General features: G+C 53.9%; 9 protein-coding genes across 9 annotated transcripts; 3 read left to right on the plus strand and 6 right to left on the minus strand.

The window, feature by feature from the left end:
• Window positions 1–141: 141 nt before the first annotated feature.
• M409DRAFT_69570 (uncharacterized protein) lies at window positions 142–3,483 on the minus strand (the record flags this gene model as incomplete). Its single annotated transcript, XM_033818356.1, has 1 exon — window positions 142–3,483. One exon carries the CDS (start codon window positions 3,481–3,483, stop codon window positions 142–144), a length of 3,342 nt encoding a protein of 1,113 aa, XP_033662655.1.
• A 333-nt stretch (window positions 3,484–3,816) lies between these two features.
• Window positions 3,817–4,530, plus strand: M409DRAFT_58843 (uncharacterized protein; the record flags this gene model as incomplete). Its single annotated transcript, XM_033814011.1, has 1 exon — window positions 3,817–4,530. One exon carries the CDS (start codon window positions 3,817–3,819, stop codon window positions 4,528–4,530), a length of 714 nt encoding a protein of 237 aa, XP_033662656.1.
• A 123-nt stretch (window positions 4,531–4,653) lies between these two features.
• On the minus strand, window positions 4,654–5,127 carry M409DRAFT_27824 (uncharacterized protein; the record flags this gene model as incomplete). The annotated part of the gene is made up of 1 exon (XM_033808745.1): window positions 4,654–5,127. One exon carries the CDS (start codon window positions 5,125–5,127, stop codon window positions 4,654–4,656), a length of 474 nt encoding a protein of 157 aa, XP_033662657.1.
• Window positions 5,128–5,816: 689 nt separating this feature from the next.
• Window positions 5,817–6,834, minus strand: M409DRAFT_58845 (uncharacterized protein; the record flags this gene model as incomplete). The annotated part of the gene is made up of 2 exons (XM_033814012.1): window positions 5,817–6,436; window positions 6,477–6,834. The coding sequence occupies 2 exons, from the start codon at window positions 6,832–6,834 to the stop codon at window positions 5,817–5,819; spliced, it is 978 nt and encodes a 325-aa protein (XP_033662658.1).
• A 390-nt stretch (window positions 6,835–7,224) lies between these two features.
• Window positions 7,225–8,131, minus strand: M409DRAFT_58846 (uncharacterized protein; the record flags this gene model as incomplete). Its single annotated transcript, XM_033814013.1, has 2 exons — window positions 7,225–7,827; window positions 7,880–8,131. The coding sequence occupies 2 exons, from the start codon at window positions 8,129–8,131 to the stop codon at window positions 7,225–7,227; spliced, it is 855 nt and encodes a 284-aa protein (XP_033662659.1).
• A 1,145-nt stretch (window positions 8,132–9,276) lies between these two features.
• On the minus strand, window positions 9,277–10,618 carry M409DRAFT_69572 (uncharacterized protein; the record flags this gene model as incomplete). The annotated part of the gene is made up of 6 exons (XM_033818357.1): window positions 9,277–9,438; window positions 9,486–9,567; window positions 9,627–9,801; window positions 9,858–10,055; window positions 10,107–10,438; window positions 10,491–10,618. 6 exons carry the CDS (start codon window positions 10,616–10,618, stop codon window positions 9,277–9,279), a joined length of 1,077 nt encoding a protein of 358 aa, XP_033662660.1.
• A 1,377-nt stretch (window positions 10,619–11,995) lies between these two features.
• Window positions 11,996–13,411, plus strand: M409DRAFT_69573 (uncharacterized protein; the record flags this gene model as incomplete). The annotated part of the gene is made up of 4 exons (XM_033818358.1): window positions 11,996–12,170; window positions 12,302–12,490; window positions 12,555–12,675; window positions 12,727–13,411. The coding sequence occupies 4 exons, from the start codon at window positions 11,996–11,998 to the stop codon at window positions 13,409–13,411; spliced, it is 1,170 nt and encodes a 389-aa protein (XP_033662661.1).
• A 593-nt stretch (window positions 13,412–14,004) lies between these two features.
• Window positions 14,005–15,262, plus strand: M409DRAFT_27829 (uncharacterized protein; the record flags this gene model as incomplete). Its single annotated transcript, XM_033808746.1, has 4 exons — window positions 14,005–14,167; window positions 14,218–14,261; window positions 14,324–14,676; window positions 14,737–15,262. 4 exons carry the CDS (start codon window positions 14,005–14,007, stop codon window positions 15,260–15,262), a joined length of 1,086 nt encoding a protein of 361 aa, XP_033662662.1.
• A 357-nt stretch (window positions 15,263–15,619) lies between these two features.
• M409DRAFT_58850 (uncharacterized protein) lies at window positions 15,620–16,955 on the minus strand (the record flags this gene model as incomplete). Its single annotated transcript, XM_033814014.1, has 5 exons — window positions 15,620–16,021; window positions 16,108–16,211; window positions 16,283–16,504; window positions 16,557–16,605; window positions 16,656–16,955. 5 exons carry the CDS (start codon window positions 16,953–16,955, stop codon window positions 15,620–15,622), a joined length of 1,077 nt encoding a protein of 358 aa, XP_033662663.1.
• Window positions 16,956–17,550: the final 595 nt, after the last annotated feature.

Raw genomic sequence — 17,550 nt, forward strand, 5'->3', positions numbered from 1 at the left:
ATCGCTTGGTGAAGGATTTTGCCTAGCCGGGCGAAGTCATGCACTGGCGAATGCGACTCTGTTCGGAGCGCCGCCGCCAAGGCAAAGATCACATCAGACGGGCTTCTATCTCTATTCTATTACATTGCTGATTACTTTCTCTCACGGCGGTGGAGGCGTAGTTGTTGTCGTCGTCGGCTGTCTGACCCTCGCCGCGGACTCATCCACACCAACATCTGCGCTGCCAAATCCGTACGATGACTTCTTACGCCGTCCCTTACGGTCGCCGTATTGTTCGTCGAACTTCCTTATGGCGGTCAACGAGCTCATGTCCTCGCTGATCGATGCACTGATCTCCTTGAGTGCCTTTTCGAAATGGCTACTCGACAGGATCCTCCTGTCAGGCAGCTTGAACGCCTTATCGTCCTGCTTGCTCGCGGCTAGTTCGTTCTCTTCTCGCACACATGCAAGCGCCGCTGCCACGCACAGATTCTTGAGGTCAGATCCCGAATAAAGAGGCGTGTCCTCTGCAAGCTTGCCTAGGTCCACCGCTGCATCCAGCTGCTCCTCCTTCAAGTGAATCTTGAGAATCGCTTCTCGGTCCTTCGCTACCGGCAGGTCGACCAGCAATCGCCTTGGCAGTCTTCTTAGCACTGCGTCATCCATATCAAAGGGCCGGTTGCTCGCCACCATGATGAAGACATTGTGCAAGTCCATTCCGTCCCATTCCCGCAAGAACTGGTTGATGATCTCACGGTGGGTGTTCCGACTTCCTGCAGAAGAGCGACTGCCGAAAATGGCATCCGCTTCGTCAATAAAGACAATGCATGGCGAGAGCTTCTTGGCCAAGCTAAAGACAGCCCTTACCATCTTCTCGCCCTCACCCACGTACTTCTCATAGATCTGAGCGCCACTGATTTCAAGCACCGTTGCACGAGATTCCTTAGCCACAGCCTTCGCCAGCAAGGTCTTGCCCGTGCCTGGTGGACCATACAGGATCAATCCGGGAAGCCTATCGGCAGCAAGAACACCGTACTTGAAAGCATCAGGTCTCAGCAGGGAAAGAGATGTCAACGTCTTCAATGCATCGATCGTCTCAGGCGGGGCATGTACTTCGTTGAAGCCGATTTTGATGTTTTGCGGGTCGACCACTCCTGGCAGAAGCTTCGTTTCGTGCTGGTTACAACCCTTCTTCAACTTCTCAATCTTCCCGTTCCCCTTGTCAGCCTCCGCATTGTGTGACGACTCTTTGAGCACATCGGCTTCAGCAGTTGCACTCTGCTGGAGATTGTGATCCGACCAAGCACGGTGAGCTCGATCAGCCCGACCGGCAACGAAGACTGCCAGTCCAATGTGTGATGCGTTCACCACGTCTGATTGAGCGTGCGTTTGTGATAGCCCAATTGCTGTGAGGACCAGGCGCTGCACTTGATCGAATGGCAGAACTGTCTGGCCGAGAAGTTCGTTTCCTGCCAGTCTGAGTTGACTTTGTGACTGCGCTGAGAACAAGTCAAATGAGTCGGCTGGTCGCAGGCGCTGCAGCATACTCTGGATGTGTCGCAAGTTGATCTCGAGGATCCTGCGATACGTTGGAATATCGCCGCTGTCCTTGATCAAATCCTCCGTCTTCAGCTGGTTGATTTCGTCTTTGGGCATGTTGAAGTATGGAGGCACCGTCACCGTACGGAACTCATCCAACCTGGGCTCGAATGAACCAAAGCGTCCACCACCAACGTCCTGAGCTGTTGTACCGACGATAATGATCTCTTGTCCACTTCGACGGCGTTTCTGCACCACACGAACGAGATCCCGAATGATGGAATCACCCTTTTGTGAACCGCAAATATCCTTCAAGTCGCGAACGTGAACGATTATCCGCCTAGAAAGTCCAGAAGAGCTGGCATTTTCACGAACCTGCTTTCCGTCCGCCTCGAGTCTCAACGACGTACTAGCATCCTTATCACTGGCCGTGCGATTCACTCGGCTTGCGATGATACCTGCGACATCAGGGTACCAGCAACCAGGACTTGATCTCCAAGGTCTCCACAGAGCTTGGTACGAGCGATCTGATGTTGTCATACCCTGCTTAGAGTCCCGTCCCGCCGAAGCGTTTGCAAGGCGGTTGTTCAAGCCATCGACATATGACGCTGCAGAAGCCTGTTTGAGCTTGGGTGCTTCCAGTAGATTGTCGAGAAGGTCTATGAGCCTCCTTCGATCGTATTCGGGGCCATCCGAAGAACGCGCTGCTCTGAAAGGGCTGCTTGCGGGATCGCCGGTCGGTCGTGTTTTAGATTCTGGCGCGATTCCAATCGGTATTGTCGTCACGTTTATCTTTTGAAAAGCTTTGGCGAGATCGAAGCGACGTGCATATAGCGCTCTCCTGAGATCGTCAAGAGTTCGCGATCGCCCAGAGCTGCCGTCTCTATGCATTTCATCTTCCTCGTCGGCTTCGTCCTCTTCATCTTCATCGTACATGTCCTCCTCGGCAGCACGTCTATACCCAGCTTGGTTCGCTGTGTATCCGTCGAAGACATCGTATCCCAACGACGAGAACGATCCAGGAAGATCCTCGCCCCCTCCTACGTAGTCTGCAGTTAAATCGGCGAAGTCGTTGGCGTCCAGCCGAATTATGTCCGAATGCGTCAGGTTCGCCAAATCCTCTACAATATCATCCATCTGCTCGTGAGAATCTGAATCGGGACAATTCAACGAAATGTCCACTCGAGACGCTGCATTCAAAGCAGACGGCACCTGTCCTGCCACTGTGAAGCCAGCTCTGATGCCCGTCTCAGCTTCCAGCAAAGCCCAGCGTAGCAACGAATGTGGGTTGACTTCATTCTCTGCTTCTTCCGACGGGGGCGTTATAAGAGCCGACGACCGTGCCTTGGAAGAAGCAGGCTTTGCTTGGGTGGAGGTGAACTTGTTGTCGAAGAAACTGTTATCGAGTGACTTTTTCCTTGCCGTTTCCTTGTCCGACTTGTGTTCTTCTGTAGGTCTTCCAGGCAACCCAGGTACAGGCCATGCCTCGTAGTAAGGGACTGTGAACAAAGTGTGCCCGGTATCCTTGTCAACGCAACGCAGAACTTGAGCGCTCTTTGCCTCTCGATTCGGCTTCACTGACTCTGTCACGAGCTTGACATTATGGTTGAGAAACCAGTCAGGTACCGGCGGAGGCTTGGGCGGTTTCTGATCTTTCGCATTCTGTATCCGTGTCCTTCTTGTTTTGGCTACCGCAGACTTGGGCTCCTCTTCTGTGCTCTTCGTCTCATTCTGCTTGGCTGACTTTGCTGCATCTTCCACTTGAGACTTTTGGTCGTCTTGCCTTTGCTCGGCTGGGGTCGACGGTTCGTGTTCTCCATTTGGCCCGCGTGTGTCTATCGAATGTTGAACCGTTCTACTGAAGCTTCGAACATGGTGTTGAGCTGGGGCGTGTCGTGGGCGAGATGGCTGGCGGACTCGACTGCTGCTGGCCAAGCGAGCGCTCTGGCGGGCGATGGATCGCATTCGAGGTTGCAATGAGCTGGTGAGCTGTGGTGTTGCAGAAGATACAGCGATCACCAAAAGTTATGCCGCAAACAACCCTTGAATCTTGAATGCCCTGGCCGGCTTCGAGGTGTGGTCCGTGAGGCTGCCGAAAGCCGAAGGCGACTTCACGTCTTCCTCGCTTCAACCAATAACTGCCGTGTCAATCTCAGGACATCGCTCATAGCAGAAAGAACGGCCTATATATCTTGCTTCAACACCACCTGGACAGTGTTCGTCAAATACAGGAGTCTGCCGTCGCATTTCGTGGACACTCCCAACGTCTGAAGTTCCATGAACGAAGTCCAAATCACAATGTCCAGCCACAGCGCTTTACTAGACCTGCCCGCCGAACTCCGTGTGCACATCTTCGAGTACGTCTTCGAGGAAACTCACTGTCAAAAACCTCTATTCGTCCTCGACGAAATCTACGTCCAATCCAGCGGAGAGGGATCTCTCACGGCTACAGCCATCCTCCTCACGTGTCGACTGATTTACAAAGAATGTCTTCCATTGCTGTATCAGAACACTGCGGTGGAACTGAGCCTTCGGTGTGAAGAAAACACCAATGAGTCTCTCACGACCTTGATCGACCTAGGCACCATTGAGGACTGCGGAATCCTCCCCCGTCTTCGCCACATCGAGCTCGAAGTCACTTTTGATGCCCACGACGAGGCCTCAATCTCCAGAACCAAAGCACGACTGCAAAACTTCTCCAAAGTACTAAACACGCACGGCAAACTCAAAACCCTCAACCTCACCTTTCTCCAATCCGGCAAGCACTACCGCGGCGACGAATTCTCCGGCGACGTCCTAGTCGACCAAGCGATGGCGATGAAACGCGATCAAGTATTCGAAGTCAGTCGGAACATCGCCGCGAGGTTTGCGATGAGCAACGGCAAGTGGACGGCGTTGAGGGCTTTGGCGGACAACTACCGCGAGGGAGAGAGGGAATCTTATCAGGAGATCTCGCTGGATTATTGGGATCGTGTGTTTCCGGAGAAGGTGGGGAGTGGTGAGGCAGAGTGAACTCCATTAACTCCGTGCAGAATGAGTGGCATAAGTGCAGAAAAAATGAACCACGCCAAACTCGAGCCTTAATCAATTGCAAAAAGAAAAGTCTCTGCACCCCCTCAACTTCACCAACTCCACTCAACCCTCCCGCTCTGCCCTGGCCGCAGCAATCCTGCTACGCTCCTGGTTGACCCAGCCCATCATACCGATATCAGCAAATTGCTGCACGAGCTCGCCCAACCTGGGTCCCAACTCTATCTGGAGCTGTTCCGCAATCGCGGAACTAATGCTGGAGACCGCGACGATGCGAGCCTTGTCTGCCATACTGAGCGACAAAACCCTTGCCCAGAGCGAGAGCACGGTCTGCAATGACCTCAACCTTCCCTCGAGGAAGTCGAGCTGCGAGCCGTTGAGGGTGAGGCTGCGATCGGTCTGGGTGCCCGTGCTTTGGGTGCTCACACTGCCGCTGGCGGGATTTTGTCGCTGGCGCCTCTCCACGGTATCACGCATGGTGGCCTGCAGGACTCTGGCGCGGCTTTCCATGTCGTTGAACGCTTGCTGGACGGCGTCCAGGAGCTCGTTGTTCGTGTTCTGCGATTGGTTTCCAGACATTTTGTGCGGGTGTTTTGCTGAGCAGACTCCTAGAGGTGTTGAAGTTTTCTGGTGCTGTTGTTGAAGCTATTGCTGAGTGAGTGTTGACTTTGATGCTGATGTTGGTGTTGTCGTTGACTTTGATGATGATGTTGGTGCTGTTGGTAGTGTTGATGTTGATGTTTTTCCCAGTACCTGCCATCAAAGGCGGTATATATACAAGGCCAGAAAGGGAGCAAACAAGTCCCAGCAAGCACAGCTCCATTGTCGATGTTGGACAACATGAACAACCTAGTCATCAATCAGCTCTCTCCTGATCTCAACACACGGGACCACAACAGGTGAGCAAACGGCGGGAAGAGCATTGAGGAGGTAGAGGAGGTAGAGGAGGTAGAGGAGATAGAGAACGTGATCATGATATTGCTGATGATGTTTTCTGGTCGTGGCATACAGAACAGCAACCAGAAGAGCGAATAGCACCAGTAGGAGCCATAAGACGAAGCGGATGATGGAAGCCGCGTGGAGGAGGAAGTCTTCAGACATCGAGCAAGCACAATACAACAGTGAGGAATGGGAGGAAGTGATCGGCTGGTTCATGGCATTGCTGATGCTATCTTCTGACCATCTCACACGAGAGCGCAAGCACCAAGCAAATGGCGCAAGTACATACCATGAGATGTGCCCGCCAGCAATAGGGCAAAGTGCTTCGTTCACTCGTCTTCATCCTCCACGCTCTTCTCCTTCATCTTCTCCCCTGTCTGCTTCTCCCCATCCTGCTTCTCGCCATCCTGCTTCTTCTGCTGCTGCTTCCGCTTCTTCTGCAGCTTCTTCCTCTGCCTCTCCTTCTCCCTCTTCTCCTCGCCCTCCTGCTCGACCACCTTCCCGAACTTCACCTTCTCATTCCCCTTCTCCTGCACCTGTACATTCCCCTTCTCCACCTCCACCTCCACCTCACCCTCCCCCTTTACCCTCTCTCGCCCCCTCTCCCACCCCCTCTCCCGCTCCTCCCGCCCCCTCCTATCCTCCACCCTCCACGCCTGAAACTCCCCATCCCGCGCAGCCTCCCAAAGAATCCCCTCCAAAGCCCTCTCCCGGCCCTGCATGTCCACCCGCAGCGCCTTCGTCACCCTGTCGAAAACGGACGCCATGCTGAACATGCGGGCTTTCTCTTGCTGTGTGGGTTTGTCGAGGCCCCAGCTTTGGAGGAGCAGGGTGCCTGTGCGCAGCATCTGGGAGACTTCTGCGTGGTCTGCGGTGCTGATGGAGATGGGGTTTGTCGCTGCCGGTGAGGGGTTGTGGAGGGTGGTCTGGTACCCCGTCGTGCTTCGAGCTGTTCTGCATCGTTGCTTCACTGGTTGGTTTCTCCTGACGATGATCTGTTTCCTCAGCCGCCTGCTCGCTGGTTTCGTTCGGTTCTCCACCAGCAAGGCTACCTGGAGATTGGTTTTCTTCCTCATCGCTCGCCCCGCTGGTGTCGACGATTCCTCCACCGGCAACATTCCCCGGATGGTCGTCTTCTTCTTCCTCGGCCTCCGACTCGCCGGTATCGATGACCGCTCCACCGCCATCCTTTGTTGCCAAGTGATCTCTCAGGGCTTGGTCAATGTTGGTCTCGAGGCCTTTGGCTTTGTTGACGACTCTGTTGACGATTCTGTCCAAGTATTGCAGCAGGAATTGGAAAGCGTGTTGTTCGGTCGACTGTCCATCGTTGGGACGTTCGTCACTCATGGTTTGGCAATGTGATCTTGTGCTGATCCGCTGGTGCGCTGTCACTAACTCTATCACACGATACAAGGCGTGATATTATAGATGATCCCACACAAAGGAGAAGGGGCAAACAACCCTTCAGCAAGCACGGCAGCATGGTGAAAGACGGAGAACATTGGTGATTTGGTCATTACATTACTGGTATCTTCTGGTCATAGCATACAAAACTGCATCCGCTGAAGCAAACGGTGCACCAACTCCAAGCGCTGTTCTTTCAGACTCTCTTGGTTCCTGGTGGTGGATTCCTTTGCTCTCTATAGTACAAAGGCTCATATTAGCCTAAGGGGTATATTCGTGGTTCGCGTGGGTAGGTCAGCGGTCATGGTCATGAAGGGGACAATGATCTCCTTCCTAGTAATTGGTGGCAGTGCCGGTAGTCATTGTGTATGGGTTTGCGGTCCCTTGGGGTGCGCCGTAATAGGTTCCGTGGGAACCTTGTTGTGGTGCGTAGGCATCCTTGTCGTAGGCAGCGGCGTTGTTGTTGCCAATGGTCGTGCCAGTCTCGTGGCTTGGGCGCATGTCAGGGCCATGGGCAGCGAGACCTCCAGCACCAAGCTCGGTGTCACGAGCATTGCCCTTTGGCTTGCGTTGCCAGAACTTGCGCTTGCCGAAGCCAGAAGTGTAGTTGTTAGATGGGGATGGGCCGTAGCGCTTCTCCTTCTTGTGATGACGGACGAGGAGGACTTGCATGCCAGCAGTGATGAGGAAGAGGATAGCAGCGATGATGGACACGGCGAACGCAGCAGTGTTGAGTCTGCAAGCGGTGTGCAGGGACACAGCGTAGGTAAGAGTGTCGTTGTCGCCAAATCCAAAGTCTCCATTGAAGCCAGCTGCGTGGGAGTTTGCCTCGCCAGTTCCGAGCGGAGTGTTGACAATGCCGCTGCACGAGCTCGCTCCATGGCGGGTCATGACAGCGATGGCAATCATAGCACCGACAAAGCAGATGTCAAGGACCTGTGTCGGTTAGTTATACAAGCCATTGAGAATGCGACTGAGTGAAACGTACCAATGCGAGGAAAGCGAACACCTGAATTCCTCCCAGACAGCATGTGAGGATCACGGCGAAGATGAGGTAGAGGACTGCGGCACCCGACAGGCCCTCCACAGCCTTCTCCCATGTTGGAATGGCAATGTCTCTGTCTGCGAGCACGGAGAGGAAGTAGGAGTAGATGCCCAGGATGACTGCGGAACAGCAGAAGGCGAGGGCGTAGAGGAAGGTCTGGAAAAGGCGCAATGCGCCTCCTTTGACGATGCCCATGGTGATGGTTCAGCGATTGGATGTCGGTAGGTGCGTGCAACGAGGAACAAGGTCTGTATGTGTAAAGGGGAAGCGGAAGGGAAGTTGCTGTCGTGCGAGGGCCGGTGGTGTAGGCAGGCAGCCGGGCGTATAATGTACCTGGCGCAGAAACTTGCCGTGGTGATGGAGCGAGCGCGACACGACAGAAGTTCACCAAACTCACCTCCTACGTCATGGGATGGCTTTGTCGCTCGAGACGCCACATCACAAGATCATCCCAATCTCCTGCTGCGCTGCCCGCTTGGCGCGAGGACAACTTGCAATTGGCCTGTCTGCGCCGCCTGGCCCGCGGCTCGCCGTCGGGCCTCTCACGATCGAGGGCTCGGTCAAAGTCAATTCGGCATTTGGCCAGGACTGAGCCACAACTTCCAAGGCCGTGCAGAGGCAGGGCCAAGAAAGCTGCCCTGCACTGATTCAGGCGCGTCTCGCGGAATGTTTCTTGCGAGATTTCCTCTGACCTCATTGCGAATGCCATGCTGCGTACCTTTCCCGTACTCGCGCATCCGTTGAAAGGATTCGGGACCGTTCCAGACCAACGCAATGCCTTGTTCCGGCTAGGTGGGAAGTTGGCATCTTCATCATCTTCATGTTGTTGCGGGAGCAGGCTTTTCCAGCAAGCCTCACACCACCATCACAACCGTCACAACACCACTCGCCTCGGTATACTACGATACTTGGCTGGGCATTAGCCGCACACAAATCCCATTCGACCGCGAACCAGTCGCGCCAGACGGACATCGATCGCGACTGGCCGGAGCTGGAAATTGCGCTTGTGGCATGAATCGACCCCGTTCAAATCCAAAGTCTCTGTTAGACTGTTATTAGTATTGGGCTCTCGACTGCTACATGTATACACGCTCGATGCAAAGGACATGGGACGGTACCATCATGAAGTCACTCTCGAATTATTATGGACCTCTGACCAGCTCAAATGCTGTGGCAGCAACGTCACCTGGCAAAGACCTTGATGGCGCTTGTCGGGCTATTCAACATGGCGTTGACACCATCCACACCTCAAACACATCCTTTCGTACATGCAAGAGAACTGACAAGGCATTCTTCTGTCGCTCTGTTTTCCTTCATGCAGACTTCGCGATCAAACATTCTCACTTCTCTCCGCTTCCCTCCACCAATATCTTGACCTGATTCTCTTTATCGTTGATCAATGTCAGGAATCCCTCTTCCCGCACTTGATCCATGCCTATTCTTTTGGTGATCATCTGGTGAGCCATGTCGAGCCTGCCGTCGGATAAAGCATCAATCACCTCCTGGACTAACATCAGCTTTGCTGTCTTGAACATGGATTATTACATACCTGGAAATCTGCTTTGACGTAAGTTGCTACTCCAAGATATCTTCGCTCTTTGAATACTAAGTCGTTGGGCCATAGGGAGCATCTTCAATACATCAGCCATAACGTTCCTAAGCTTTGCTTTCGGCCATGATTGCAACATACCTCTTCTCCCAAATGGCAATATTGACGTGGGTACCACGCGCTTTGAGGGAGTTGACTGCTTGGTCGAGGCCCGGTTGTACACCAGCAGCATCAAACGTAACGTCGACCCCCTTCTTGTTCGTCAATTCAAGGCATCTCGCAACAATGTCATCCTTCGTTGGATCGAGGACCACGTCTAGCGGAAACAACTTCAGCGGTGAAATTAAAGACATTCCTTGATGCGAGACTTACGAGCGCCGAAATCTTTTGCGAATTGCTTTCGCATACCGCTGACTTCTGAAACAATGATTTGATGGCATCCCCGAGCGCGAAGGGCTTGGATGACTGATAGACCGATGGGACCACCTCCCAGGATTAGTGCTGTGTCGGTTCTCTTAAATGGAGAGGAGTTCACAGCATGCCATCCTACGGCAAGAGGCTCCACGAGTGCTGCAGACACGGTCAGTAGCTTCTTCAAGCGACTGCGTCCTACTTACTCACCTGCAACATCCAAAGGAACATTGTCCGGACAATTGTAGAGAGTGTACTCTGGAACCACAAGGTGTTCTGAAAGACCACCACCCCAACCGCTCAGCCCAACGAATCCGTTCTTCCAACAGCAATTGACCAGTCCATCTTGACAAGCTCCACAATCTCCATCATATATGATAGGCGCGACAACCACACGACTTCCGACCTTGAATCTTTCGGAGACGCCCTCACCCACCTCTTCAATCACGCCAGCGAATTCGTGGCCAAAGGTCAAAGGAACCGTCTCGCCAGTGATGGGATGTGGTTTGGATTCCGGGCAAAGCGATGGACCGCCCATATATCTGTCGCGCTTGTCAGGGATTGCGCTTGATCTCTACTGGGATTCGTACGTACTCGTGCAGGTCACTCCCGCAAATTCCACACCATGCTGGCTTCACTTTGACTTGGCCAGGTCCGCATGTTGGTTCGGGAATGTCCTCGAATCGCAGGTCCTCTTTACCATGGAAGCGCACAGCTTTCATCGTCCTACTCGTTTCTGGAGCTGGCTCATTCTCGACTGCATGATCTCCATCCTGTGTCGTGGCTGGCATTGTGAAGGTACGATTCGAAGGAAAGGAAATACTGGACTTTGGAATGTCTCAAGCTTGCGACAAGATGACGAACTGAATACACGCCAACAAATACCTACGAACATCCGACACAAATCGCGTGCGCATCATCACAGCGGTTTCCCATTTCAGGGCATGCGGTCATGCGGAAGAACCAGATCGTTGGCTCCATCTGATTCCTTGTGAGCCTCGTGAGGACCATCTGCAGAGAGCGGGGCAGCATGAATGAGGGGTTCTCTTGGGGAAAAGTTGGAGAGCCTCGCGTCGAAGAGCTCTCTGGGTATCGTTTGGATGTACCCCAGCAATCAGGGTTCGGGTCGCCTGAGCTGGCAGGTCCGTTTCGCTTCCATCACACCTTTTAGCCTGTCGTGTCGAACACTCGCTTGCTGCGATCGTTTCGGGATGGGGGTCGCATTTCTACACCTAGGGTATGAGTTGCAGAATGCTGCTGGCCGTGCAGATCATCAGCGTGGTCAGATTGACTACACTTTGATCGACGACAGTGAAGATGATGACGGATTGCTAAAACGTCAACTGATCTGAAGACGGTCACGGAGAGCAACAGAGCCCTCGAGAGTAAGAGCTCACTCTCTAATAACCAACGACATCGTTCACAGCACAGAAAAAGACAACACACTTGAAATCGGCCTCGCCCGATCACTGAACGCATCACTTTAAGGTTCCTGGCCTGGCAAAAAGATGGTGAAGGGATGCTTGTTGGGCAGCCCAAAATCCAATGTGAAGCACACTTGGGATCACCTGGTACCAAAGTCCCGATGCTGGCTCATTGCCTGTTAACGACATCGTGGAGAGACTTTCACCAGGATCAGCTATCCCAAACTCACCTCCCTCGGATTCATAAACATGACTCGAACCCGAGACGTGTGCATATCAACGTCGCCAGGCACATCAATGACTACTCACGGAATGCTCATCAACAAAGGTGGAAGGTCGTCCTGGCCAGAACCAGTTGCGATTCCCAACTCGGCCATCGCGAGCAGTCACTGCAACCCGATCAGAGTTGCAATGCCGTGGGAAATCGACCAGTTGTGAACGCCCTGTCCGTGCCCGAGAACATCCTGAACCACCGTGTAGGATGTCAGCTCATCACCAGGGTACCCGCTGGGGGACGACCTCAGGCTTGAGCATGTATAAACGAGGTCTTGGTCGATTGGGTCCAAGTAGCACTCCTTTTCCATTAATCGCCTAAATGGGGCCTGTCGCACCCTCCTGCATCCTTTACTGCTCCCCAACAACATCGCCGACACTGCTCAAGGCCCTTGAACCAACATGAAGTTGAGTGGCCATGCTTCTCCTACTACGGTCATTGGTGTGGTGATGACCTTCACTTTTATTGCTGCTGTCGCGGTTGCACTTAGGCTATGGACGCGGTTTGCTATCAGTCACCAACCGGGGATAGACGATCTTGTGGTGACGCTGTCTCTCATCTTCACGTCGATGGTGAGTACGGGGCTACTAGTTGCTTGGGATTTTATGTCGCGGCTGATTTTGTGAGCAGTTCTCGATCTGCGTCTGCATCCAAGGCACGTGCGAGAGGGTCCGCATGCGTGGAAACAGTTGACTGATTGAAAACAGTACGATATGGACTCGGCAAGCACCAAGATTCCCTATCAGACCATGACAGCATGTACCTGCTGCTATGGTTCTTCATATCGATCTGGAACTACTACCTCGGCCTGGGCCTAGCGAAGCTGTCCATCGTCCTGCAATGCTTGCGCATCTTTGGGAACAATAAGAGGTTCAGGATTTCGGCATACATATTGGGTGAGCAGGACCGTCGTCAGACCGCGACCGAGATTGTGAGAATTGACAGAGCCTCGGACGACAGGCGCGGTCATTGCAGTCTTCACCGCATACACGGTCTTCATTACCATCTTCCTCTGCCAACCCACCTCGCATTTCTGGCACCCTGAGCGACCAGGCAAGTGCCTGAATCGATTGCCGATATGGTACATGGTGCTGAGAACAAACTATATAAGATAGAGCTCACATCTTCACAGGTTCTTCAACTCGAGCTTCAGCATCGCCACCGACATCGCTACCGCAGTCCTCCCTCTCCCAGTCGTCAACAGCCTCAACCTCCCCAAAAAGCAAAGACGGATGCTCATGGCTGTATTTGGGCTGGGCGGCGCAGTCTGCGCAGTGTCATTGATACGATTCTACGCCCTCTACGCCATTGCGATATCGAAAGATCCGAGCTGGGACAATCCACTGGCTGCGCTGTATGCGAATCTGGAAGCGACAGTGGGCATTATCGCGAGTTGCCTCCCAACGATGAAGGGGATAGTAAGCCGCTTCTTCCCGACCCTGTTCTCCACATCAGGAGCCTCGCGCGAAGTGACTCCCGCGATCGAACTATCCGCAACAAAATCAAACCTTTCCTCCGGCATTCGTCGAGTCCAATCTACGGTAGATCGAGTCTGGGACCCAACACGGGACAATGCCAAAAGAGGATTATTTTCGAGAGTACGCAGTGGATTCGTTAAGGTCAAGATTACAGAGACGACTCAAGACGGCGGCGAAGAGAGGACGCAAGCATCAGGGAGTGTTGGAAGTCCTTTGGAGCTCAAGAACAATGAGATCAAAGTCACCACGACTGTTGAGCAGGTTGAGAGGCGCAAAGAAGATTGGGTTCATGACAGTAAGGAGAATCTTGTGCCGGCCATGCCTTTTGAGAGACCTTGAGCGTGGCGATTGTTGTTTGCACTCAGTCGAATCTACTCGACTTTTACAACAAACAACAACGCATTCGCCGGCCTGGTCTGGACTCCATTCCCTGCAAGCCTGTCGTTGAGCGACTCTGCAGAAGTGAGGGGCGAACTTTGCCCCGCCAACCCCCACTCGGGCAGCATTGGACCGAGCGACGACAGACATAAGCGCTCGGTGGATGGCGCGAGCAGAGCCTCGAAAACCTCTGAAGACTGTCTCGAAACTCTGATCAGAGAAGACAAATACGTCAACCATGGACGGGAAAGAAAACGCGCTACGCGGAGCGGTCGAGACGGTTGGGACGTGGTCTTGATGTCACGATCATGATGATGCTTGCTTCACGCATGCAGTGAGGTCAGAGGGCGACCCTGTCCGTCCACAGAGAGGTCGCCCCCAAGCTCTCTGCACTCCTCACAAGCTGCCAATGCTGCTGCTGAGATTTTTCCGCCTCGCGTCAACTTCTCGACTACTTGAATCTCGCATTCTGTGAGCTGATTATCTTCATTCTTCCTCACTCTCACACACCCGACTCTTCTTCACCACTTCGAGCTTTGAAACAATCCGTCAAGATGGTCTACCCAGATACCGCCGAGGGCTTCATGATCGAGGACCAGAAGAAGTGGCAGGATTTCAAGAAGCAGGAGTTCAAGCTCAAGCCTTTTGAGGACCGTGATATTGATATCGCTGTCGAGGCGTGCGGTGTGTGCGGCTCTGATGTCCACACTATCACTGGTAAGTATTGAATGTCTCTTAAGAGCGAAGCAGAATTGATAGCTGTGCAGGCGGATGGGGAGACTGCCCACTTCCAATCTGCGTCGGTCACGAGGTCAGTCGTCAACCCACCCCCCAGCATTCACAACCCCCAATGCTAACACACCACCCCTCCAGATCGTCGGCAAAGCCATCAAAGTCGGCAAAGACGTCAAAACCATCAAAGTCGGCGACCGCGTCGGCGTAGGCGCCCAGATCCAAGCCGACCTGACCTGCAACAACTGCAAGGCCGACCAAGAGAACTACTGCCCCAACGCCGTCGACACCTACGGCGCGCCATACAAAGATGGAACAATCGCGCAGGGAGGATACTCGTCTCATGTCCGCGCGCACGAGTACTTTACTTTCAAGATTCCGGATAATATCTCGAGCGAGATTGCCGCTCCTATGCTTTGTGCAGGTCTTACGGTCTACAGCCCGCTCGTGCGGTTAGGTGCTGGGCCGGGTAAGAAGGTCGCTATCGTTGGGATGTAAGTTGGAACAAACTCAGTCTTCTGGTGCAAGAGACTCCAGACTAACGATCATATCAGGGGCGGTCTCGGCCACTTCGCCGTCCTCTGGGCCGCCGCCCTCGGCGCCGAAGTCTACGTCCTCTCGCACAGCCCTTCCAAGAAAGACGACGCCCTCAAAATGGGCGCCAAGCACTTCATCGTCACCAACGACGAAGACTGGCACAAGCCCTACGCCTTCAACTTCGACTTCATCCTCAACTGCGCCGACGCCACGCACAAATTCAACCTCAAGGACTACTTCAGCACCCTGAAAGTCATGGGCCGCTTTCACACAGTTGGCTTCGGAGACCATCCTCTCCCAACTCTCATGGCGCAGGACTTCGCGCCGAATGGCTGCTATATCGGCGCGTCGCATATCGGCAACCGCCCGGAGATGTTGGCCATGTTCGATTTGGCGAGCAAGCAGGAGATTCAGAGCTGGATCCAGACGGTGGATATTAGCGAGGAAGGGTGCAAGGAGGCGGTGACGGCTGTGTCGGAGAATAAGGTCAGGTATCGGTATGTGTTGACGGGGTATGATAAGGTTTTTGGGAAGAGGGATTAGATAGAGGGGTTGGAATTTTTGAGACCAAGGGGGCGACGAATGGTGAGGGATGAGGGTGAATGATGAGGGATATGTTTTATGAAGTATAAGAAAGCATTATAGCAATGGTAAATGGAAAAGGTGTTGGAGAAATGAAAACACTTACCAGAGATACGTCCCGTGCGTGGCCCTGTACATCAACGTTTGGTCGTAGTCGAAGAGCTTCTCGCTAAACGTTCCTTATCCAGAAACCTCACGAGAGGCTGCACAGTGGCATGGACGGGCTTTGAAGAATGAAGAAGTGCCTCGAAAAGTCTCTCAAATTCATTCCCTCATCAACACCGATCTGTCATCATCGTCATGGTACAAATTCTCTCCTCAAGCATTCAAATCCAACACAACCCTCCCCACCAACTCCCCCCGATCCATCTGCTCAAACACCTCCGTCAACTCCTCCATCTTGGCCGTGCGAAAATGCGTCTTGACGACCCCCCGCTCCGCAAACTCCAACGTCTCAATCGCCTCCCTCCGATCCCCCACCGCGACGCCCCGGATCGTCTGCGCCTTCGCCACGAGGAACTGCGGGTACGCCGTCGCGATGGCTTTGAGTTCGCCCTCGGGGAGGCCGACGCACACGCAGGTGCCGCCGAATTTGAGCAGGGTCATGGCCGAGGCGTAGGCGGCGTTGGCGGCGGTGAGGACGAGGACCGCTTGTGCGCCCAGGCCGCCGGTGGCGGCTTTGACTTCTTCCTCGGCTTTGCCTTGGGTGTGGTCGATGAACTAAAAGTGAAGGGTAGAAGGTCAGCGAATGTCTTAGACACAGAATGGGGGGGGGGGGGGGGCCTTCTGCCCTTCAGTATACGCACGACTTCGGCGCCGCAGGAGAGGGCGATTTCTTTTTTGGATGGGGCGTCGATGCCGATTACGCGGAGGCCCATGCCGCGCGAGGCGATTTGGCAGGCGAGGTGGCCTGTTCATGAAATATCAGTCTGATGTCCTTCATGGTTGTCTGGCTGTGTGATATGCGGTGGTGTTACGTACCTAACCCGCCTCCTGCACCGAGGATGGCTACCCAGTCTCCTGCTTTTACGCTGGACTTTCGGAGGGCGCTGTAGACCGTCACACCGGCGCAGAGCATGGGTGCGGCGGCATCGCTGGGGAGGCTCTCGGGGATAGGGGTCACGTAGGAGGCTGGGCCAATGGCGTATTGCTGGAAAGTGCCTGGGTGGTAATATCCACTGATCTTCTGGTTGAAACAGACACCTGAGTAGTAAATCAGTACTTGTTCGATCTGCTGAGTAGGAAGACAGCTTACCATCGTGTCCGCTCAAGCAAGCTGGGCACGAATCGCAGATAGCGGCAATCTGATGTCCAATCAGTATGCCGACGCCATGTACTCGACCACACAACATACCCATTTGATTCCCACACGATCTCCAACCTTCACAGCGGACTGCTCGGCTCCTGGGCCCAGCTTCACCACCTTTCCAATGCCCTCGTGGCCTCCGACTTGGCCAGGCTGTGTGGGATATGGCAGACCTGCCCAGCGGTTCGTCATAACTCCCAGATCGCTGTGGCAGACACCGGAGTGCGTCAAGTTGACGAGGACCTCTCCTGGTCCTGGCTCTGGCGTGTCGAGCTCGACCACCTTCGTGGAGATCTTGCCCGGTGCATCGTAGACGACGGCTTTGTATTTCTTTGGGATGTCGGCCATGGTGGCTGTTCTAACAAGTAAAAGATTGGTGGAGAGGGGAGGAAAGTCGTAAGAAGGGGAGAAGAGGAATCACTTGACCTCGAAGAAGAAGAAGAGCTCCACGACTCGCGAGCTATGACGGTTGCTCGCGATACAGGTATCGTTCACATAGGGCAGTGCCCAGGGTGCATGTGGATTGGGGGACCTCGGCGAGCAGTGGCATAGCTCCAGATGCCGTCGTGTCAACACCTGGAGCGGGGTGATGTGGAGAGCCATGCTGTCTTCTTGACTGGGCGACGACTGCATGGTCCAACGCCGTGGCCTGTTGCAAAGTCTTGTGCTCTCCACTGGATGATGTTGATGATGATGGAAAGGGAGGAGGGGAGACGAGGCGGGTGACAGGTGAGGTTGACGCGCTGGTGTCATCACGGTCATTTTGCCCTGAGCTCAGGCCACGTGCTTTCCTTGCTCTCTATCTTCACATCTCAACCTTGCTTTCTTCTGCATTCCCAACCCCGTTATTTTTGGAGAGACTGACTACAGGCTATTGCTCTAACCTCGCATTGGTGGTACCGGAATCGCATTCGCAAACCACGTCCATCTCGGCCTCGAGCTA

Source organism: Zasmidium cellare (genome assembly GCF_010093935.1).
Source record: "Zasmidium cellare ATCC 36951 unplaced genomic scaffold M409scaffold_39, whole genome shotgun sequence".
In the NCBI taxonomy this organism is placed as follows: domain Eukaryota; kingdom Fungi; phylum Ascomycota; class Dothideomycetes; order Mycosphaerellales; family Mycosphaerellaceae; genus Zasmidium; species Zasmidium cellare.